This window comes from Poeciliopsis prolifica, unplaced genomic scaffold (assembly GCF_027474105.1).
Source record: "Poeciliopsis prolifica strain line A6 unplaced genomic scaffold, Auburn_PproV2 SCAFFOLD141, whole genome shotgun sequence".
NCBI lineage: Eukaryota > Metazoa > Chordata > Actinopteri > Cyprinodontiformes > Poeciliidae > Poeciliopsis > Poeciliopsis prolifica.
In genome coordinates this window covers 127,702-151,717 of record NW_026562516.1, presented here as the reverse complement: position 1 = coordinate 151,717, position 24,016 = coordinate 127,702, and the positions used below count along the sequence as shown (strand labels likewise).

The window sequence follows — 24,016 nt, the reverse complement described above, 5'->3', positions numbered from 1 at the left end:
AAAGGTGAATACAAATATATACAGAATAAACAGAACACCACTTACACCCAGATATATCAAAAAGCCAACACCCAATGACAAAACAGAATATTACCTGATTCAAAAATGCATTTTTGGGAACCACTCACTCAGCACCAAGCGATTCGAACTTCTGCTGTAAACCAAATCATTTTATAGAATGCGTAATCTCATCATTTAAATATAGCATTAGGAGGTGTGTTCTTTTCCTTTGTGTGGGCTGTCTTAATGTTAATTTTATTACCTCCTGCTCAAGAGCCCCAAAGGCAGATATATGGCCCGGCTCTTTTCGTACCTGCCGCTGTCCAGTTTGATATAGAGTGCAGCTCCAGCGCTATCTCTTCCCCAAGCTGTTTTTCACAAAAAAGTCGTTTGTATTTTTAACCAAGCTTGCACACAATGTAATGCTAAATAATGACTATAAGTTTGGATCTAATAAGTAACAATTTAAAAACATGCTTAAAGAAATATAGTTAATTCTAATATAGATAAAATTATTTATAAAAAGTTTTAAGATCCTAGTGAACTTTTGAACCATGCTCAGGAATTTGTTAATTGCCTGGCATACAGGCTCCTTATCTCAAGAGATCCAAGGAGTCTAGGCCTACGTTTTCTGTTTTTTCTGTCTGATCCTCCTTTTAAGAATTTATCTGCGTTTCAGAGATTGAGCCGTTGTTTTTTCATCTAAATTTGTATGAACCTAGAGTGTACTTTAACTTTCTATGTTATGTTAAGAATTAAAAAGATGAAGAACTTGATTTAGCTCTTTAATTAATTCTTAGTCCCGAATTCCTGTGTCTGTGTAAGTGTGCAGAGAGAAAAGAGCAATCATACGACGTCAGACTTCAGATATTCAGAGTTTTATCCAGAGAAAATCATGCAAGAAGAATGTTACAATAAGCACCTCCTAGAATATCAAAAGTCCAAGACATTACAAAACAGAGACAAAGAACTGAGTAAAAAAGACAGAAGATGCATCCTCTGGGAAACTCTCACTCAGCACAAAGAGATTCCAACTTCTGCTGTGAAACAAACCATTTTTATAGACTGCGTATTCTCCTATTAAATATATGCATTAGGAGGTGTGTTCGTTCCTTGTGTGGGCTGTCTCAATGTTAATTTTATTACCTCCTGCTAAGAGCCCCAAAAGCAGATATACGGCAAACCTTCTCGTATCAGCCGCTGTCCAGTTGATATATGATTTCAGCTGCAGCGCTATCTGTGCCTCAAAATGTTTCCACAAGAAAGTAGTTTGTATTTTTAACCAAGCTTGCACACAATGTAATGCTAAATAATGACTATAAGTTTGGATCTAATAAGTAACTAATTAAAAACATGCTTAAAGAAATATAGTTAATTCTAATATAGATAAAATTATTTATAAAAAGTTTTAAGATCCTAGTGAACTTTTGAACCATGCTAAGGAATTTGTTAATTGCTGCAGACAGACTCTGTCTAAAGAGATTCTAGGCCTGTCTTTTCCGTAGAATCCTCCCTAAGAATTTATATAAGTTCAGAGATTCAGCAGTTGTTTTAGTTTGGATCTTTATCTAAATTTATGTGAATGTAGAGTGTACTTTAAACTTTCTATGGTATATTTCATATGTATCAAAACTATCCTGTGCAGTATTGTGCTAATTTAAAAATTATTTCAACAGTTATATTTTATATGTGTCAAAGCTATCCTGTGCAGTATTGTGCTAACTTAAAATTCTATGTCAACATTCCCCCTTTTGATCTCTTTAGAAACAAAAAGAGATCACTTAAAATATTCGACCATATGTAGCTGGGAGTAAATACATAAGAAAGAAGCCGAGAGAAAGAAAAAACAACCAAAAAAATATCCTCACCCGCATTACCCAAAATACTACTGCCTACGTACCAAAACCCCACGGAAAAGCATCTGATAAGGAGGCGGCCCCGGCGTAGCGCCGCTCCCCTTTTCAACGGAGACAGCAATAAACCTGATCAACAATGAACGTATGCACGGAATACAGCAACAGCCACACGTAACTAGAATTGCCAAAAACGTGGCCACTGACACCATCAGCGAGATGACGATGCCCTTCCATTTCCCAAACATGGTTGTGAACCATCGATCCAAACCGCCATCAACACCAGAATGTTCATGCATGGTCTTACTCAAAATTTTCAACCCTTCCAATGCTCTCGTCACCGAACCATCTGGCGCCGTATTATTGGGAATAAAAGTACAACAAGTCTCCTGAAACATATAACACACACCACCTTTTTCTGCCAGCAGCATGTCCAACGCCATCCCATTTTGTATCGTCATTAAGGAAGTGGGAGCCAACTGACAACTTTGACCAGCATCCCTGGTCAAAATTAGCCAATCGCAAAACATTATAATGAACATAATTAATCCTATCAACATTCTTATTCGGGGTGACAGGAAACAGAGCTGAAATAACAGGAAGATTCTCAAAACCCGCAGCAATCTGATCAGCCAATTTATATCTATCCGGAACTCCCCTCGGGACACCCACCGCATCAATATAGGTCAAAGAGTCCGCTGTTAAATCAAAAGAATGAGCTGAGCGACCAAGCCGCCTCTTCCTTCTTGTCAAAAGAGTGGACACAACCCCGCGGTCAGCAGGGTCAAGCTTCTCCCCCACAACCATGATCGGTGCAGCAAGACGAACCATAGCACACAGACCCAAAACATGAGGAGGAAGACGCACAACAGCATATCAATCCCGCAATAATAGTACAACCGGACCTTGCCAATGTCCAATCAAAGAACCTGGCAGAGTATGATTACACCAATCACTGGGAATGTCCCCCACCAGCAAATGAGGAACGACGGGAGTAACTTAAAACAAACATATGAACCTGCACCCTCACTGGCACGAAGTGTCCAGTCCTAGTGTGATTACTAATGGGTGGATACAAACCGGCAAGAAAAGTACAATTCACTGGGGTGGCCTCTCTGGTTAGAGCAATCATGCAATTCAAACCCCACACATCATCCAAGTGCAATGGGGCAGGTTCCGTATAAAGACGGGGCCTAGCAGTCGCGCACGCTACACAATTCCCAAAATTAGCATCCTGAACAACCTGTGCCAACCAAGTTAACCACAAATTATTTTCCATAAAACCAGTCTCAGCCGAACCATGTCCAGAGGAGTCACCGCAGTGAAATCAAAAGACGCCGCATACATCAACCGGCCGATGAGCAACCTCTCTCACATAATCAGGCACTACCAAATTTATCTTAATCACCCCCAAAGGATCTCTCCCGCAGGGAAATCCCCAAAACCAAATACACAGCAGAATCCCGGGAAACTTATTGAAAAAGGGACTGTACAATGTATCAATGGTTAATACGAGAGGATCAAACCCAGCCTTTGAGAAACTCCAAGAACACCCTCCTTAAATCAACCTTGTTGTAGGCAGTGACAGATTTATACCCGTAGAGTGGTCTCCAGTCTGGACCCAACCACTGAAAAACTGATTGCCAGCCTGGACACAGGGAGTGAAAACCGTCCTCCTGCTTCATGCAATGGCGCTGGAAAAAAGGATCCCCACACAAATACACAGAATATGTCTGCCATGAACGAGGGGATGACCAACAACCAATCACTTCACACAAATCAAAATGAAAAGAAGTAGTAGCACCCAGAGTATATTAAATTCCAGACCTCCGTATTTAGTGAGGCATGCGTCAGGAAGAAACCCTAAAGAACGCTTATATCTGGAGGTCATGTTTCCCCGGAACCCAGTTCCCTTACTGAACCCGCTGAGGGCACAAAAGGGTCAGAGGGGACACTCACATCAGCAGAGCGCCAAAAAAACCAGATTCCGAACAAGACGGGCCAAATACCACACACTAGAATTTGTAACTTCCAGTGTACATAACGCAAACCAAATGCCATCGTGTCACCCCGTGAATATACACCAACTCAAAATGATTCCTGAACAAAAGAACTACAGTAAAATAGAACATGAAACACTGTAGAGATCCACTAGTCTTACAACAATATTCTTATATAATAAGAAATTAAAGACTAAAAAAATAAAAAATAAAAATTTAAAAAATACCTCACACCACTCTATAAAGCCCATCGAAATCGAATCCACTGGTGATCAAAAGATATAAAATTAACCTCAGTACAACAACTAACCTTACAGTCAAATATTCCTGTAAAATAACAGCAGGAAAAACACACCAAATTAAAAACAATAAAACACAACAGTAAAATAGTACAGTAAATAAAAACAGTAAAACCCAACAATAAAAACACAACAGTAAAATAGTACAGTAAATACAGTAAAATCAAAGTAAAAACAACAGTTAAACTAAAACAGTAAACTCAACAGTAAAACACAAAATGCTGTGAGAGAAAAATAACACCAATACAGTCACACACTTATATTAAAATAATGTCTTTACTTCTTTATGTTGCTTCGTGTCCATCGATTGTTCCTCAAAGATATAAAATTGGTGAAAATTAAAAAATGGAGAAAAATAGGAAGAAATGTTCGCAACAGTTCGCAAGAGTTTGCAATAATCGGCAACTCCTTTCCTCTTGAACCCGACAGTTTTAGCAGACGTCCATCCTGAATATGCGAAGCTCACTGAATATTGGATTATTATGCCAACACAGTGAGTGATTATGAAGGGATTTCACCCTCTCCTTCAATCAGAGAAAACCCAAAAAGGATTATTATGCCTTTTTTGGGCCTCGAAACGATGAACTCCATGCACCAGAACCTATAGCAAGAATAAATCTGCTATACTTCTGGCCCTGAGTGTGGCTCCTCCTCTGGATCAGACTGGGGATGAAAACGTTTTTCCACCTCTGATGTGAACTGAAGATCCTCCTGTACCCCTTGCAATGAACGTTGTGGCTCCTCCGCTGCCGCACATTGACTCCAATGGAACCATGTGTCACCTTTTCCCTTTAGTCTCACCGCGTGGGACGTCCGTTCCACGACCTGGTACGGTCCAGTGAAGCGGGGCTCCGACCACTTCCGTTTAATGACCTTTAGCCTCACCCAGTTGACCCCTGGTACAGGCCCCGTTCCTGGCTCGCGCTGTGACCCTTGGTGCTTTGCAAACTCCGCCGCTAATATCTGTAACTCATCAAAAAAATCTTTATGAGATAAATGTACAAGGTCACCTGTCCATCCAGGAATCCTGGTGGCTGGTCCGGGGAACCTTCTTCCGGTCTGAAGCTCGTATGGAGAGATTGATTAATGGACATCCTAACAGACATCAAAGCAACAGGCAATGCATCTACCCAATTCATTGTTGTCTGTGCACAGATTTTAGCCAATTTCTGCTTAAGTGTTTGATTTAATCTCTCAACTTTGCCCTGTGATTGTGGGTGATAAACTGTACCAAATGAGTGTTTCAACCCCAGCATTTGTTCCACTTGCTGGAGATCCTGATTCCTAAAATATGTACCATTATCAGACCTTATCTTTTCCGGAAATCCATGACTCGGAATATAGTGATTAATCAAACACTTGATGACCGTTTTGCTGTCCTCCTTCTTAGCTGGCCATGCTTCCGGCCATCCCGAATATGCGTCCACACACACTAATACATACCTGAGTCCTCTGACAGGTGATATCATATCAGTGAAATCAAGTATGATTTCTTTACCTGGCTGCGTGAACAAAGGAAAATGTCCCATCGGTGGTCTGACGGTTGGTCTCGCATTATGTGTCCCACAGATCTCGCATGTTCGCAAAAAATTTCTCACCATGTCCTTCAGAAAAGGATGCCACCAGTGCTCCAGGTTTTTCATCATCTGTGAAATACCTACATGTCCCATGCCATGTGCTTCCTGTAGAACAGTTATTCTCATATTAGGTGGCAAAATCACTCTACCATCAGGACCTCGCCAGAGACCATCCTGACAAATAGCTCCTCTTGCTTTCCAAATTGACAGTTCTTCCGGTGAAACTTCCCGTTGATGTCGGATGATTCTACCAAAATAGTCCTGTTCCACCTGTTCAGTGTCAATACTTACCATCAACAAAGACGGTAAGTATCCTGCGGCCCGCTTCGCTGACTCGTCGGCAGCCGCATTCCCTGCTGCCACTCTGGTCTTACTTTGATCGTGCCCTCTGCATTTGATCACAGCCACAGTTTGAGGCAGAAGCAAAGCCTCCGCTAGCTCTTTCATTTCAGTCTCATGTTTTATAGGCTTCTGTGCAGCAGTCAGAAACCCTGCTCTAAGCCACTGTGGAAGTTCTACATGCACCGCACTGGCCACATATGCGGAATCACTGTATATATTGACTTTCAAACCCTCAGCCATTTTCAGTGCTTCCACAACTGCTTTAACTTCTGCTCTCTGTGCTGACTGCGCCCCTTGAAGTTTTTCTGCCTTACGTTCCTGAAATTCACCAGCGAAATCTTCCACCACAGCATATGCCGCTATCAATCCTTCTGTGTCATGTTTGAAACAGCAACCATCTGTATACATGTTTCTGACATCTGATCCTGTTAAAGGAGTAGCTTGTAAATCAGGTCTTACCTTCACTTCCTGTTGTATCAATTCCTCACAATTGTGGGGCTGTCCTGCCGACATCCTGTCAGCCATGTTCACTCCCTCATGTACAAAAGTTATGTTCGGAGATTCCAAAATCTTACTCAATCTTTGTTGTCTCATGGTTGTCAACGTGAAATGTTGCGAGTTCACATATGCCACAACACTGTGTGATGTCATAACTTGCAGTGGATGTCCCATCACGATGTGTGCTGTCTTTTCTATAGCCTTACCCACACCTGCAGCATGCCTTGTGCAGCCCGGATGCCTCTTCTCCATGGTGTCCAGCATCGCGCTCACATACTGAAGAACCTTCCTTTCTCCCCCTTTTTTCTGAAACAGAACTGCATTCATAGTTAGTTCTGTAACAGAAACATCCAAATAGAATGGCAAACTATAATCAGGAAGAGCCAATTGAGCAGCAGCAGCCAGCAATTGTTTCAAAGAAATAAATGATTCATCAGCTTCTGTTGTCCACTGTAGAATGTTTCCGAGGTTGCGAATCCCCTGTTCTCTCACCAAAGCTCTCAAAGGATCTGTGAGACCAGTATAATTAGGGACATAGTTCCTACTGTAGCCCGTCAGTCCAAGAAAAGACAGAAGCTCCTTCACAGTCCGTGGTTTAGGATAGGACAAAATGGCAGATTTATGAGCTGCCGACATCTGAGTCCCTGAACCCGCAATTGTTCGTCCCAGGAAAGAAACTTGTTTCCTTGCGAGCTGCAATTTTGACCTGCTAACTTTAAAACCCTTCTTCTCAAGATGCAACAACAGGCTCCGCGTTGCTGCGATGCAGCTCTCCAATGACGTAGCTGCCAGCAGCAGATCATCAACATACTGAATCAAAGTCACACCCGCGGGAAACGGACAATCAGCCAATTGTTCTTTTAAAACCTGATTGAAAATTCCTGGAGAAAGAGCGAAACCCTGTGGCAGACGGGTATACCGCAGGCGCTCACCTCTGTAAGTGAATGAAAACACATCCCTGCATTTCTCATCAAGAGGCAAACAAAAAAATGCATTTGCCAGATCAACACAGGAAAACCAAGTTTGAGAGGGATCAAGATGCGTGAGAGCCACATGTGGATTTGGCACTGGCACAGTAGGTGTCATCAAAAGTGAATTTATCGCTCTTAAATCATGTGCCATGCGATATTTCCCTGTTCCCCGTTTTTCCACAGGCAAAATAGGCGTGTTCCAAGAGGAGGTTGAAGATTCTAACACACCTGCTGCGAGGAGACCCAGTATCGTATCTGCAATCCCTTCCTCTGCAGCCGGCTTATGCGGATACTGGGGGCGCCAAATGGGAGGACCAGGTCGTAAATCAAATGTCACTGGTTCGATATCAGCAAGCCCCACATCTGTAGGACCAGCAGCCCACAGCGTCTCAGGCAGAGTAGCCAGCATTGCAGCCGCTACAGGATGATCTGTCAGCTCTCTGCCGTGATGCCGAGGGAGCAGAGTATGTTCCAAAATAACCGTATCTACAGCCGAACACTTTATTCTATATGTGTCAGTAGATGGAGAGAAAAACAGACATGAAGAAGCAGTGTCCTGCCAATCGGATACACACAAGGAGCGTTTTACCACGCCTCCCAATTCTTTAGCCTCATGATTAGGATGGAGAGCCAAAGAAACATGCGGCACAGCTTCATCTTGCATCTTATACCAAACCAACTGTTCGTCGGTCAGACACACTGCTGCAGCCACACCTTCCGGTGCCACATAAATATCTTGAGTAAGCACACTCCACTCCTTGCCAGCCAATTGTTCCTCAAATTGCTCCTGATAACATTCAGACTGGTTACGATCATAGAATATAGTGACATGGGGGAGGTCAGGCATCCGTCCGTACGGTGCTAGTGCCTGAATCCAGGGCTTCCAAAGCAGAAAACAGGATAAAATGCCAGCATGGTCAGGTGTCTCTGGCTGTAGTAGACCCCAATACATATCCGCCAATTTCTCCTCCAGCGGCTGCAGCAGAAACTGTCCAGCAGTGGACATCGCAGAGCAGGCATGAAAAGATCCATCTGGAAAAGTGACAATCAGTCCGTCCGCACCACACAAAATGGTAGCTCCCAGAGAAATCAATAAATCCCTCCCTAATAAGTTCACCGGGGATGAGGGAGAGGATACAAAAGAATGTGACACAGTCTGTCTGCCCACGACTGTGTGCAAAGGTGTAGTCACTGGCAGAATCTGTTGCACCCCAGAAAACCCCATGACTGAAACTGTCACATCAGAAAGTTTTGTTGAAGGCATAACAGTGTTCATGGTGGAAAATGTCGCCCCAGTATCCACCAAAAATGGCAAAGAATGTCCATCCACTGTCACGCTGATCAGGGGTTCTGCCAAAACTCCCTGATCCAAAGTCCTCTGTGGGGTGTGTCAATACTCCCCGTTGGGAGGGTAGCGTTCAACACCGCTGGGGATCAACGCTGCATTCGGAGGTTGCACGGGAGGAAAAGCCCTTTGCGCAGTGTCAACTGCAGATGATGGTTGTCTATGAGGACAGTCCACAGCCCAATGTCCCATCTCTCCACAGCAACGACAGGCATCAAAACGCACATTTCGTCGTCCACCCCTTCTTCTGACACCAGACCATGTAGCCGAAACCCCAGTCTGCCAGTTTGGAGCATAAGTCATGCGCGCACCAGACTGTGTGTCCACCACAGGAGCCCGATCCGAAAAATCAGCCCTGTGAGGGGCAGCTGCAATCATAGCCATGCCCCCCTTTGATCGTCTCTTATGGTTATTCACGGAGAACTGAGCCTCTGCCAACTGCAGTTTAAGCAATTGCTGCTTCAGCTCGTCTTGTTCATGTGCCTTTTTTCTCTCCATATCTTGAAACATGTGCATATTATGCAACAAGTGTTTTTCCCATTTCGCATGTTCACAACCAGTCAGATCAGGATTCTGTTTCATCAACTCAGCCACAAAAAGAGGAACACCAGCCAAAATGGCCTGTCTAAAATGCTCCCTCAAATTTGAATTTTGTGCCCGATGTATACCAGAGTGCCTTTTCCACATGTCTATGGCTTTATCCAAAAACATCTTAGGGTGTTCTTTAAAATCCCACAAAAATTTAGGAATTACTAAAGGAGCGGCAGGAGGAAATAAGTCCCTCAATGCCGCCCCCAAAACGGTCAAAACTGATGAAAAAAGCGTGTGGTCAGGCAAAGTGGTGGTGTGTGCACTCAGTTCAATGTCACGACAATTAGTACTAGTTGTAGAGCGTCCTAAAAGGGCCCTGAAATCCCCCAAAGCCAAAGTGAAACCTTTCGTAAGGGAATCCAATTCATTAAGCCAAGGCACAGCACCATCTGCCAAAGAGGGAAGCTTCTCCACTATTGCTTGAACATCCCCAAAAGCAAAAGGTTTATATTTCCTACCCAGGGGTGTGACCGATAATGGCATAGCAAGAGAATCATAACCATCAAGCTGTGCAGCCAGCCGCCCAAAAGAACCTGCCAAGCCTTGTTCCATACTAACAGCCTGATGCAGCCCATGGCTGTCAGGAGTGTGACCTTGTTCAGAACAAGCCGGATCAACAGACTCCGCTCTCGCGTCGCAGCGGATAGGGGTCAACACAGGGGGGGAAGGATACCCAGCGCCACTACATTGGTCCAAAAGTGACGTACCCTGAGCGGGCCGCGTGGCAAGAATAGAATCAAAACGGTCCTTCAGGATTGGACAACAGGGCGAAGAAGACCCCGCCTCCACGGGCTGGTCCTTGGAAAGCAGATCACCCACCAGTTTAACGTCTAATTTCAATTGCACCTCCCCCTGTTCCCCTTTTTGGGAGGAGGAAGAGGCGGAACTCGCTGAAGTGTGTGAAAATCGATCCAGACCTACAGCAGGCATGTAAGGAGACAATGGAAAATCAAGTTTTTCACGCTGAATTCTATCCACCATCGGAAGAGTAGCAGTGGCCGACTCCCTTGGAAAGAGGGATTGAGAAGGAGAAGGTAGCCGAGATGCGACTCGCGGAGCAGGTCCGACCTGTGAAGTCTGGCCATGTGTAGATAAAGGTGGGACATGTAAAAGTTCCCACTGCGCAGAGCCCATATTAACATCCAAAACCGGGTACAAACCCCCAGAGAAGGGATTAGAAGAACCATAAGGAGGGGGAGAAGAAACATGAGACACTGCTGTTAAGGCATCAGCATTACTACTATCCACTGGCTTCCCATCAAAAAGCTCCAGATTTCCAGACGACAGTCCCTGTTTAAATAGATGTTCAGTTCCCTGCCAACTCACCAAAAGACGAGCCCACATCTGTCTGTCCCGTTCCGCCTTCTCCAGCTTCTTAGACGCTGCCTTTCTTCTGAGAAAACCAGCCTGCTGTCTCTCAGCATAAGCGGCCTCTCTCACTGCCGCCGCTTTTGTCAAACAGACATTCAAAATCAAACCCAACGGGACTTCACTCCGAAGAGCAGCACTCTGTTGATGCACAGCATCCTCAAGTAGAACTTTCAGGTCGGCCGGAGACAAAGCAACAGTGCCGTCCCCCAGCTGATCAGTTAAAATTTTTATCAAACCCGTTATCTGCGCCTGCAGAGGTTTCCACGGGCCTGAACCATAGGACCAAGCAAACATTCCCTTATCCAAACCAACCTCCATATTAGCAGTCATCATAAGGTATCAGCACCAGTATTAATAATATTAGTAGTATAGATTAGTCGGTTTAAAATAAATTCCAAAATAATATACTAGCACAAACCGCGGCAAAATGAAGCCTAGGCGTAAATTCAATCTGGAAGACTCTTTAGCCCCACCCGCAGCTTTCAGTAGGCGCTTCCCGCTAATCACTGACGACCTATCATCGCTAGACTTAGCCATGTCGCAGCCAATCACCGACCACGCCTCAGTTCATAAGGACGTCCATCCAAAGTGCCTCCCGTTTCGCTGCTGCGCTCAACACGTTCAGTCGCACGTCCCAGCTTCCCAGCAAACCATCCCAGCGGATCCCTTTCTTGGTGATCAGCTGCTTTGCCGTGTCCTCGACCCTTCCTTCCCCATCAGACGCTCCCGAGTCTGCGCTCAGCCCACCTCCACCCCTTCTCCACCTCCATCGTCCAGGCTCCCAGGCATACTCATTCACTGACCTCCACCACCAGGCCGGGTCCCGGGGGGATGTCATTCCTATCAGCATCGGGAATGCTCATCCGAGCTTATCGCGTCAGCTCGATGTCCTTAGCCGGGGCCCGAGCGCCAAAGACTTAACTAACTTTTCTAATCGCTTTCATTCTCATCTGAGTCTCTCCCGATTGAAATAACACAACACCCACTCAGCAGCTGCAAACGCCGTCTCCCATACACACAATAACATACAGAGAGCCGTACAACACACACAGACAACGGCAAAACTCACACGGCCACCGCACAACGAACACACAGACAAACAACGGCTCAGTCACTCCGACACACAAACAGATAACGTACTGACATAAACACAAAGACAAAAACACAAAGACACCAAGACACGCCGGCGAAACAACACAAACAGACAAAAAACAGCGAAAACACATGAACAGACAAGGTGGTCAACACACAGGAAAAAATCAAAATAACGTCAACACACAGAGACAAACGAGGAAAATTAAGAAAGATAAGAAAGCAAAAGGAAAGTCCCTATTGTTATCGATAACAGAAGAGTTTAATTCTTTGGGGCCCCAATGTCTGTCTCTTGCACTTTACTGCACATCACTTTCATTTTCAGCACTAGTTGCTGCGGAAGGAGACTGTCTCCCAATTTAGCATAAGTCCTTTCAAGCTCGGGCAATAGCTTAAGTGATTCAACTTTTAAATCTGGAGGTCCTTTCGATCCAGAACAAAACCGGAACGTGGTGATACAACCGTAGCCAATTCTCATAAGCCCTGCGAATAATCAGCTGCTTTCGGAGCGAATCAAAACTCCAAGGTCGATTCAGGCCTTTTCCTGTCTCACACCCAACTCACAGGCTTCGTTTGAGTGTAGTAAAATCTCAGGTCGAGCCAACCTAGCTAAATCCACACTCCGTCGAGTGTGGTTGAGGCGCGCCACTGCCAACTACGGGTGTGTAACCAGCTTATCTAATGGTTCAGTAGAATAAGAAGAAACAAAACAGCACAAAGAGATCACACACTAACCAAGATCAGTCCGCGGGAATAGCCTCGCTGCAGATCACTCCGCAACGTTCCAGCTGCGCTCCACAGGCTAACACAAACAAACAAGTCTCCACTGCAACACACACAGAGACACAGAGAAAAAGGACCGGACGAAGCCCCCAATTGTTAAGAATTAAAAAGATGAAGAACTTGATTTAGCTCTTTAATTAATTCTTTGTCCCGAATTCCTGTGTCTGTGTAAGTGTGCAGAGAGAATAGACCAATCATACAACGTCAGATTTCATATATCCATAACTTTATCCAAAGGTGAATACAAATACATACAGAATAACAGAACACCACTTACACCCAGATATATCAAAAAGCCAACACCCAATGACAAAACAGAATATTACCTGATTCAAAAATGCATTTTTGGGAACCACTCACTCAGCACCAAGCGATTCGAACTTCTGCTGTAAACCAAATCATTTTATAGAATGCGTAATCTCATCATTTAAATATATGCATTAGGAGGTGTGTTCTTTTCCTTTGTGTGGGCTGTCTTAATGTTAATTTTATTACCTCCTGCTCAAGAGCCCCAAAGGCAGATATATGGCCCGGCTCTTTTCGTACCTGCCGCTGTCCAGTTTGATATAGAGTGCAGCTGTAGCGCTATCTCTTCCCCAAGCTGTTTTTCACAAAAAAGTCGTTTGTATTTTTAACCAAGCTTGCACACAATGTAATGCTAAATAATGACTATAAGTTTGGATCTAATAAGTAACTATTTAAAAACATGCTTAAAGAAATATAGTTAATTCTAATATAGATAAAATTATTTATAAAAAGTTTTAAGATCCTAGTGAACTTTTGAACCATGCTCAGGAATTGTTAATTGCCTGGCATACAGGCTCCTTATCTCAAGAGATCCAAGGAGTCTAGGCCTACGTTTTCTGTTTTTTCTGTCTGATCCTCCTTTTAAGAATTTATCTGCGTTTCAGAGATTGAGCCGTTGTTTTTAGTTTCATCTAAATTTGTATGAACCTAGAGTGTACTTTAACTTTCTATGTTATATTTTATATGTGTCAAAGCTATCCTGTGCAGTATTGTGCTAACTTAAAATTCTATGTCAACAATTGTTAAGAATTAAAAAGATGAAGAACTTGATTTAGCTCTTTAATTAATTCTTTGTCCCGAATTCCTGTGTCTGTGTAAGTGTGCAGAGAGAATAGACCAATCATACAACGTCAGATTTCAGATATCCATAACTTTATCCAAAGGTGAATACAAATACATACAGAATAACAGAACACCACTTACACCCAGATATATCAAAAAGCCAACACCCAATGACAAAACAGAATATTACCTGATTCAAAAATGCATTTTTGGGAACCACTCACTCAGCACCAAGCGATTCGAACTTCTGCTGTAAACCAAATCATTTTATAGAATGCGTAATCTCATCATTTAAATATATGCATTAGGAGTGTGTTCTTTTCCTTTGTGTGGGCTGTCTTAATGTTAATTTTATTACCTCCTGCTCAAGAGCCCCAAAGGCAGATATATGGCCCGGCTCTTTTCGTACCTGCCGCTGTCCAGTTTGATATAGAGTGCAGCTGTAGCGCTATCTCTTCCCCAAGCTGTTTTTCACAAAAAAGTCGTTTGTATTTTTAACCAAGCTTGCACACAATGTAATGCTAAATAATGACTATAAGTTTGGATCTAATAAGTAACTATTTAAAAACATGCTTAAAGAAATATAGTTAATTCTAATATAGATAAAATTATTTATAAAAAGTTTTAAGATCCTAGTGAACTTTTGAACCATGCTCAGGAATTTGTTAATTGCCTGGCATACAGGCTCCTTATCTCAAGAGATCCAAGGAGTCTAGGCCTACGTTTTCTGTTTTTTCTGTCTGATCCTCCTTTTAAGAATTTATCTGCGTTTCAGAGATTGAGCCGTTGTTTTTAATTTCATCTAAATTTGTATGAACCTAGAGTGTACTTTAACTTTCTATGTTATATTTTATATGTGTCAAAGCTATCCTGTGCAGTATTGTGCTAACTTAAAATTCTATGTCAACAGGGTCTGGAAACTCAGACAACAAAAGGACTGGCTGAAAACATGGTTAAATAATCTGCTATTAGTTGAGAATAATCTAGTCCAGGTTGGAAGCGGCTAGATGTCGTGGTTTTGGAATTAGAGCAGTTCTAATATGATCCTGGTGCAAAAGAGGCATAAACATTGCCCTTTATTGGAGTTTCACAAATCAGAAAAAAGTTTTCACAAATCATAAAAACATGGTTTTAAATATTCTGCTATTAGTTGAGAATAATACAACAACAACAAAAAAATCAAATTAATTTTTAAAAACGTGCCCTTCTGTGCCTTTATTTTTGAAGAAACCCGGGCCGCTTCCGGCTGCTTCTGTTTATATCCGGTCAAACCCCGGATGTAGTCGGATGAAACCTGCCCTCCAGGATTGAGGACATCTGGCATCCAATTATTTATCTTACTACACGTAGTAGAAGGTATTTTATGAGCCCCAAAGTTTCTCACAGTGTTTGGAAAAAGCAGGACGGTGAGCCGTTTTCAGGATAAATCAGTGCCAAACTTGGCAAACGACCGTTTCCTTTTTTACTCCTCAGAAGTTTAAAGATGTGGTTGAAAGTCAGTGCCCTGAATGTGCTTTTATTAAGTTGAAATAATAACAACGACGTGTGTTTTCAACTCGGTTTATAGCTAAGTTGGTTAAGTAGCAGCTGTAGTAAGTTATTTGTGCTGAAGCGCAGCGTTTACTCCCCATTTTAATGCTCAGACCTTTAACCTCAGTCTACGGGGCCCCAGACGGGACAGAGGGGGACATTTTCTATCGCGTTCCCTCGCAATGCTGCACTGATCAGTTACATAATTAAATACTTTAAGCCGTTCTTTCTGCTTTAATTAATATAAGGTTATGTGAAGTTTTTTTTATGAATGTTAATTCTTCTGTGTGAAATATCTGAACTGTCAAATGACTGATTACCCCAGAATAATGACTCAGAAATAGTCCAAATTAGGATGTATTTTTATTTAGTTCCTGCTTATGGAACATTTCTGCTTATATCATAGATTTTTGGTGCCTTTCTTTCCAAAAGAAAAATATATAAAGCTTCAGATATTTCACAAAGAGGTATTAACATTCATGGAAAAACCTCACAAACTTCGTTCACTTATATTAAAGCAGAAAGTACAGTGGCTACCATAAGAGAGACTTACAGTATTCAGTTATGCCGCACAACTGATCAGTACACTATTGCGCGAGGGAACGCAAAAGAAAAAAATCCCCATGTCCCCAAAAGGGCTCCGTATCAGTGCTTTAAAAACTAGTGGACATTTTATCTAAAATTTGTATTCAAGTATGAGTAGCTGTGCTTCAACATATTCTTCTCAAATAAAAGTAAAAAAGTAGCCATTCAATAAATTACTCAAGAGTAAAAAAAGTATTTTGTAAACAGTTTACTCAAGTACTAAGTACTTTGTCAAATTATCAATCATTTAATCATTTAATATTTAAAAATTACTTAACCAGATGGACCAAAATATAAAATTACGTGGACTTGATAACAATTATTCATATAAATAACAAAAAATAGCTAAATCAGATGAAAGAAAAGTCTTCCAAAACTGGTTCTTAAGGTAAAAAAATTATTAAATCTTAATAAAAACTGTAGGTTTGTGTCTGTATATGGTGAATTTCTGGTTAAAACATGTTTGCTTTTCATTCTGGTTAAAACATGTTTGTGGAAAGAGAATCCACAGCAAAGCTTATTCAGATGGCTTCTTGAGCTCTTGAAGTGATATACATACAGTTACGTTAGTCAATTTTCTATAGTTTCTGTTTATATCATAGATTTAAGTGAACTTTTTAAAATTAACTTTAAAAAGTCAAAATGTTTGACGAAACCTTTTGTTTCATTTTGTTTTACATCACAGATGTCCAATCAAGTCAGGCTGAGACTGCTGCCCAGCGCCAGGTGTCTGTTCGATGAGCCCATCCAGGTGAAAGTGGCCGGTCTGAAGTCCAAGCAGGTGGTCACCATGAGAGTCAGATCCACAGACGAGAAGGGAGTGGTTTTCAGCTCCTCGGCCACCTACAGGGCAGACAACAGCGGGGAGATCGACCTGAGCAGAGACGCCTCCCTCAGTGGGAACTACGTTGGGGTCGAACCCATGGGTCTGCTCTGGTCTATGAGGGCAGACGCCTTGCACACGAGGTTTCAGAAGACAAACTCCTTGAATCCCCATGTGGTGAACTTCTCAGTGCATGAAGAGGAGGGCGGGATGCTGACTGAGGCGTCCAATGAGAGGTTTCTGATGGGAGACGGGGTCAGCCGTGTTCCCGTCAAACAGGGAAATATCCGTGGGGTGCTTTTTACTCCCCCAGGTTGGTCATTGTTGCTTTTTCTCTTTGTTGAATTTGCAAAATAATGACGCTTTTAATGTTTTCTGGCTGAGGTTTTGCCTAATATGGTTCAGTTCTGTTAAAGTTCAAGAAATACTGAAGCAAAAGCAGCACATTTAACTAAATGCACCAAGGACCTGGTGAAACAAACCATCTGGTTATCCATATTGTTTGGATAACCAGTTTTATTTTTGGAAATAAAAACGGTTGAGCTTATTCTGCTCATCCACTATATATAGGGAGCCTGTAGTGTAAAAGAATATTAGTAGTTTATTGAGGTAACTTCAGGTCCTCAGTCCCCATAATCATCAGGTACTGCCGTCACTTAGCAACCCCAGCAGAGCTGCTGATGAGATTTGTTGTTGGGGGGAGTTGTTGATTGTACAGGAGTCTCCACTTATGCTTTTCAAAGACGTATAGTTGTGCATCGACTTGCAGCCATTTTCATTCGCGAGTGTAAACATTGAGTTAAGGGGGGCGTGGCGAGCAGCAGCTTCTTTGGATTTAAAGTGACAAGACACCCTTAAAGAGCTCAACATAGGCAGAATGATTTTGAGCAAAAATGCAACGAAGATGTTTTATGTTGCCCACAGACCTATCCTAACCTGTTCAGGGAAGCATAATAGATCACCTTTAATTAAGATAAATGAGCTTTTCTATTTTAATAAATGAGTATTTAACATTCTTCTGTTTTCTTTTTGGTTTTAGGAGAGGGTCCGTTTCCTGCTGTGTTGGATCTGGGCTCCTTCATGTCAGAGAAAAGGGCTTCTCTGCTGGCCAATAAAGGCTTTATAGTTCTTGCTTTACCAGTATTCCCTGACAATTCCAAACTAAAAAAGATCGATCTGGATGACTTTGAAGAAGCAGTTCAGTTCCTACAAAACCAGTCAAAGGTAACAAGATGCATCCAGTTTTCTAGTTTGCATAAAATCACTTTATGTTAAAGAAGCAAATTAAGAAATTGGACAACATGCAACATCTCATCCTCTCTCCTGTATTCTGGGACGAGATTATAGAATGGAAACCACCATAAAGATGGTTAACACACTATATAACACATTCATCTTTTGTTACAGAGTAAAATTAGAAAAGGAAAAGTTTCATAAAAGATCCTGAAATTACTGACTTCAAAGTGTTTAACTTTTGTTTTAAATGACCAAATATCAATGAGCTTTGAAACTAATCCTGAAAATAAGTAGCAATTCCATTTTCTTGTAATATATTTAGCTTTTCTAACTGCTGAAGTGTATATTTATGTGAATAAGTTTTATTAATAATTCCTGAACTGACTGTATTGATCATTATTTCTTAATTTTATGTTTTTCGCAGGTGAGCAGTAAAGGAGTTGGGGTAATATCACTATCTAAGGCAGGCGACATCGCTCTTTCCCTGGCTACTTTTGTGCCCGGAGTTGAAGCTGTGGTGTGGATCAACGGCTGCTCTGCTAATGTAGCATTACCCCTTTATTATAAGAACAGACAGATTCTCTCAGCATTGAAGTTTGACGCGAACAAAGTGATTTCCACAGGGTCTGGAGCCTTGTTCATCAAATATGCCATGCATGATCCTCTGAAGGAGGAAAACAAGGGTTCCTTGGTGCCTATCGAACGAGCAAGTGGACGTTTCCTGTTTGCAGCTTCAGAGGACGACTCCAACTGGGACAGCAAGGCCTACATGGACGAGATGGTGGACAGACTGAAGCGTCATGGGAAGGAGAACTTTGAGAGTGTGAGCTACCCTGGAGCCGGACATTGTTTAGAGCCCCCGTTTGGACCGTACTTCCCTTCCAGCTTCCATGGGCTCGTACCTACGTCGGTCCTGTGGGGGGGGGAGCCCAGGGCCCACGCTACTGCTGAAGTCCATCTATGGAGGAAGATCCAGGACTTCTTCAGAACTCACTTAAACTGTGACAAAACTCAAACTAAATCCAAGTTATAGTGCTGCTGTCCTTCAATCAAAAACAAGCCAAGATGTATAAAAGAGATCCATGAGTTTTAGGGCTGAAAGGAATATCCATTACTCCAAAAGCAAAAGAAAAAATATCTATAATATAATATAATTTAGTCTATATAAACTTGTTCTTTGAAAGCAATTTAATTCTGATTTTGAAAATGTTGTTATGCCATTTAGAAAATTGAAATATTTTAGTAACCATAACAAAACATAGAAAGTTTGTTCCAATTGAATGTCAGATAGAGAAAGAAAATATTTTGTCATTTTCTCCAGTTTTAATTTATGAAAGTTGGAGATTTCTGTAAGTACAACGGCAACACTGTCACATTACTATAAAAATTAAAAAAATAAAATTCTCACTGCTTTTTAAGTAAGCTTTTAAATACATCCCTTCTGTAACACACCTGAGATATATTTTAAGTGTTTTTTTTTTTTTTTACCACATTCTAGGGAAAACATATTTTCTTGTATGCAAACCATGGGTCTGCTGTGGTCTAAAGAAATTTTTTTTCTTAAATTATTTTTTTTTTTAAGAAACCGGAATAATTTTTTTATATTACAATTTTGTGTGTAATGTACAATAGGGTCCAGTAGGTGGCATTAAATACGCCCTCAAAACAATGCCAAAAAGAACTTAGTGACGACAGAAGAAGCGACGGCAGATCCGCCATATTGGTCGGGTTGTAACAGCTGTATACGCGGCTGTTCCAGTCGTTCACACGGCAAGAACGAAGAGAAATAAAACAACGAACTGCGTTTCTTCTGCTTCCGTATTTGTATCTACAACAGATTTTTAACTATTCTATCATTACTTTTATTTTTTAAGAAACTGACGCCACTTCCGGTTGTTTTTGTTTACACATTGCTGCAGGAAAGGTGCGGGGAAGGACATTCACCTGTTGAAGTTGTTCAGCTTGTTTGTTGTTTTTTTGACGTTGGGTGAAAATTAGGCAAGGTACGAATGTTTACTCTTTATTAATGTCTTTGAAAGTTAGTAACCTGTATATGCTTTTATCGTCCTTGAGGTTATTTTAACTCAGTTTATAGCTAACTTGGGTAAATTGTAGCTGAAGCGCAGAGTTTAGTCCTCATTTCAATCCTTTAGCCGGAGTTTTAAAACAGGTGAGCAGAGAATCAAAATAACTACACAGCAAAGAGTAGCCGTACTTGAAACATATTTTCACTCAAATGAAAGTAAAATGTAAAGAAAAAGGAAGTGTAAAAGTCTTCTCAAGAACAACATCAAATTATCAATCATTGAATGTTTAAAAATTACCTAATTAGACGGACCACAACATAAAGTTAGGGGGAATTTGAGGTGTTTAAGGTCAATAATGACATTTATTCTTATAAATGACAGAAGAAAATTCTTCCAAATAAGTTTATTGCAATATAAACCGTATGAAACTTTTAACAAAAACTGTCTGTAAGTGGTGAATTTTTGGTTAAAACATGCTTGTTCATTCAGTGAAGTTTTTCACAGTAGGTAGAGAATCCAGAAATTTTACTGAAGCAAAAGTAGTGATACTTAATAATAAAATTACTCCAAATTAAAAAGTACAGTGTACTAAAAAATACTCCTGAATGTATTTTTCTCAAGAAAATCAACAAAATCTAATTAAGTAAATTTAACTAGTTCCTACCCAATTCTTTTTATGACAATATTAATAATATGAAGAGTGAATAAAGTAAATCCGTCCATCCATTTTCTAACACCCTTGTACCTAGTGGGGTCAGGAGGGATGCTGGTGCCTTTAATAAAGTAAATAATTTGTATATTTCACAAAGACAAGTGAAACACTCCTTTGTATTAGACATAAAAAAGCTACATTTTAAAAATGTCAAAATGTTTAACGAAACCTTTTGTTTCACATCACAGATGTCCAATCAAGTCAGGCTGAGACTGCTGCCCAGCGCCAGGTGTCTGTTCGATGAGCCCATCCAGGTGAAAGTGGCCGGTCTGAAGTCCAAGCAGGTGGTCACCATGAGAGTCAGATCCACAGACGAGAAGGGAGTGGTTTTCAGCTCCTCGGCCACCTACAGGGCAGACAACAGCGGGGAGATCGACCTGAGCAGAGACGCCTCCCTCAGTGGGAACTACGTTGGGGTCGAACCCATGGGTCTGCTGTGGTCTATGAGGCCAGATGTCTTGCATAAGAGGTTTCAGAAGACAAACTCCTTGAATCCCCATGTGGTGAACTTCTCAGTGCATGAAGAGGAGGGCGGGATGCTGGCTGAGGCGACCAATGAGAGGTTTCTGATGGGAGACGGGGTCAGCCGTGTTCCCGTCAAACAGGGAAATATCCGTGGGGTGCTTTTTACTCCCCCAGGTTGGTCTTTGTTGCTTTTTCTCTTTGTTGAATTTGCAAATTAATGATGCTTTTAATGTTTTCTGGCTGAGGTTTTGCCTAATATGGTTCAGTTCTGTTAAAGTTCAAGAAATACTGAAGCAAAAGCAGCACATTTAACTAAATGCACCAAGGACCTGTCTGGTTACCCAGATTGTTTGATTGCTTTATTTTAGGAAACAAAAAACGTTTGAGTTTATTCTGCTCAAACAAATCTAGTAAAATCTATCAAAAATGTAAAAAAATAAAAAACTTACAAAGTTAAATCAGATCAGTGGTTCCCAAAATGTAGGAAAACAGTTACACAAAAGTGTTTCACTGTTGCAACCTGAAGTGTGAAATAAACTTAACTTGAGTTTGAAAACAAAATATATGTATAGGTTTATGTCTGGTTGAACGATATGTGTGCCCAGTTGATTTTTTTCTTTTTTTTATATATATATATATATATATATTATATATATATATATATATATATTATATATATATATATATATATAATCCATAGGGGGGCCCAGAAAATATTTGGGAATCACTGAACCAGATAATCTTTGACAATAAATTTCTTCACAAAATGTATAATCCATACCTAAAGCAGAGAGGTTTGTTGCTCCCTCAGCCTGGAATCAACTGCAAAAGAATTAAAGTTGAAGCAAATTATCTCTTTTAATGTTAGTCAGATACAACTGAAAATTAATATTCTCAGTGCTGTTTCTATATCTTTTTCTGTTACAGCTGCTAAAAAATGGAATCATGTAATATTTGGATCAACAGAAGCTTGAAATTACAAAAAAATTAGAACTTGGCCACAAAATAAAAAAAAAATGAAAGGTTAAGGAAGTGGATTGTTTATCTTTCTTCAGGTGAAGGGCCGTTCCCTGCTGTGTTGGATCTGTACACGTTTGGTGGCGGTCTGTCCGAGAAAAGAGCCGCTCTGCTGGCCAGCCGGGGATTCTTGGTTCTGACGGTGGCGCTGTACGGCCACGATGACCTGCCCAAGAACATTAAAGAAGTCCATCTGGATTATTTTGAAGAATCCATCGAATTTCTAAAGAACCAAGAAAAGGTCAGTTATTAAAATGTTGTGAAGCTCAAAATTATTACTTTTCTCCCAGAATCACAATTGTTTAATTTGTTTATTCGCCATCAGGCAAATCTAATCTTAAAACTCAAATGTACCAAATAAATTTGGGACGAGCTTTCAGTGTGGATAAAGAGCAGGTTTACAAATCAACAAGTAAGAATTAAGTCAGAATTCTGATATTAAAGTTGAAATGCTGAAAGAAAGAATTCTGATACTAACGTAAATTCTGAGATTAAAGTCGGAGTTTTTTGGGGGGTTTTTTAGTAATTTTCTTCCATAGGTCTTTTGGGGTTGTTTTTGTGTTTACACCGTTTTACAAATATTGCTGAGCTGCCCCATGAGCCATATGCAAATCATTTTATTTTGACCTTTCCTGTTTTTCCCCAGGCGGGCAGTAATGGCGTCGGCGTCATCTCCCTTTCTAAAAGTGGAGATCTCTCTCTGTCAATCGCATCGTACCTCCCAGGAGTACAGGCTGTCGTCTGGATCAACGGCTGCTCCGCTAATGTAGCATTACCCCTTTATTATAAGAATAGACAGATTCTCTCAGCATTGAAGTTTGACATGAACAAAGTCATTTTCACAGACTCTGGAGCCATTATCAGCAAATATGGCATGCATGATCCTCTGAAGGAGGAAAACAAGGGTTCCTTGGTGCCTATCGAACGAGCAAGTGGACGTTTCCTGTTTGCAGCTTCAGAGGACGACTTCAACTGGGACAGCAAGGCCTACATGGACGAGATGGTGGACAGACTGAAGCGTCATGGGAAGGAGAACTTTGAGAGTGTGAGCTACCCTGGAGCCGGACATTATTTAGAGCCCCCGTTTGGACCGTACTGCCCTTCCAGCTTCCATGGGTACGCAGGTATGCCGGTCCTGTGGGGGGGGGAGCCCAGGGCCCACGCTACTGCTGAAGTCCATCTATGGAGGAAGATCCAGGACTTCTTCAGAACTCACTTAAACTGTGACAAAACTCAGACTAAATCCAAGTTATAGTGCTGTCCTATAGTTATGTCCTTCAATCAAAAACAAGCCAAGATGTATAAAAGAGAATTCGGGGCTGAAAGGAAACTTACTCCAAAGACGACGAGAAAAAAAGGCAGATTACAGTTTGAAAATCCGCAATTAAAGCAAATTACATAAGCCCATGTTTTGGAAAGCAATTTTTAAAAAATAAAAAACACTATTGTTATGGCATTTAGAAAATAGAAATATTTCAGGAACCAAAACATGGAAAGTTTGTTTCAATTTAATGTCAATTAGAATTAGAAGAAAAATGTTTTTTATGTAATTTTCTAAAGTTTTAATTCATGAAAGTCTGGGTTTTTCTGGAAGTAAAACAAGGGCACTGTCGTATCCCCATAAAAATTAAAATTCTTGCAGCTTTTTAGCTGAACGCCTGTAACATTAATTGAAATAAAAACATTTTGAGACCCAAATATCTGTTTCTTAGAACAAATTTCAAATCCATTTCTTCTCTAACACACTTGAGATATATTTTTATATGCTTTTTTATTTTTACCGCATTCTTGGTAAAACACAGTTTCTTGT

At 41.2% G+C, this 24,016-nt stretch overlaps 2 protein-coding genes across 3 annotated transcripts; both read left to right on the top strand.

The window, feature by feature from the left end:
- The first annotated feature begins 15,082 nt into the window (after positions 1–15,082).
- On the top strand, positions 15,083–19,376 carry LOC129355697 (acyl-coenzyme A thioesterase 5-like). Of its 2 annotated transcripts, none has more exons than XM_055025294.1 (4): positions 15,083–15,167; positions 16,612–17,062; positions 17,789–17,973; positions 18,410–19,375. In XM_055025294.1, the coding sequence occupies exons 2-4, from the start codon at positions 16,612–16,614 to the stop codon at positions 19,016–19,018; spliced, it is 1,245 nt and encodes a 414-aa protein (XP_054881269.1). In that variant the 5' UTR covers positions 15,083–15,167; the 3' UTR covers positions 19,019–19,375. The 2 variants fall into 2 exon arrangements, with proteins under 2 accessions (XP_054881269.1, XP_054881268.1); XM_055025293.1 differs by having other exon boundaries at positions 15,102–15,217; positions 18,410–19,376.
- A 337-nt stretch (positions 19,377–19,713) lies between these two features.
- LOC129355696 (acyl-coenzyme A thioesterase 5-like) lies at positions 19,714–23,901 on the top strand. The gene is made up of 4 exons (XM_055025292.1): positions 19,714–19,988; positions 20,913–21,363; positions 22,245–22,447; positions 22,853–23,901. The coding sequence occupies exons 2-4, from the start codon at positions 20,913–20,915 to the stop codon at positions 23,459–23,461; spliced, it is 1,263 nt and encodes a 420-aa protein (XP_054881267.1). The 5' UTR covers positions 19,714–19,988; the 3' UTR covers positions 23,462–23,901.
- The last annotated feature ends 115 nt before the right edge of the window (positions 23,902–24,016 follow it).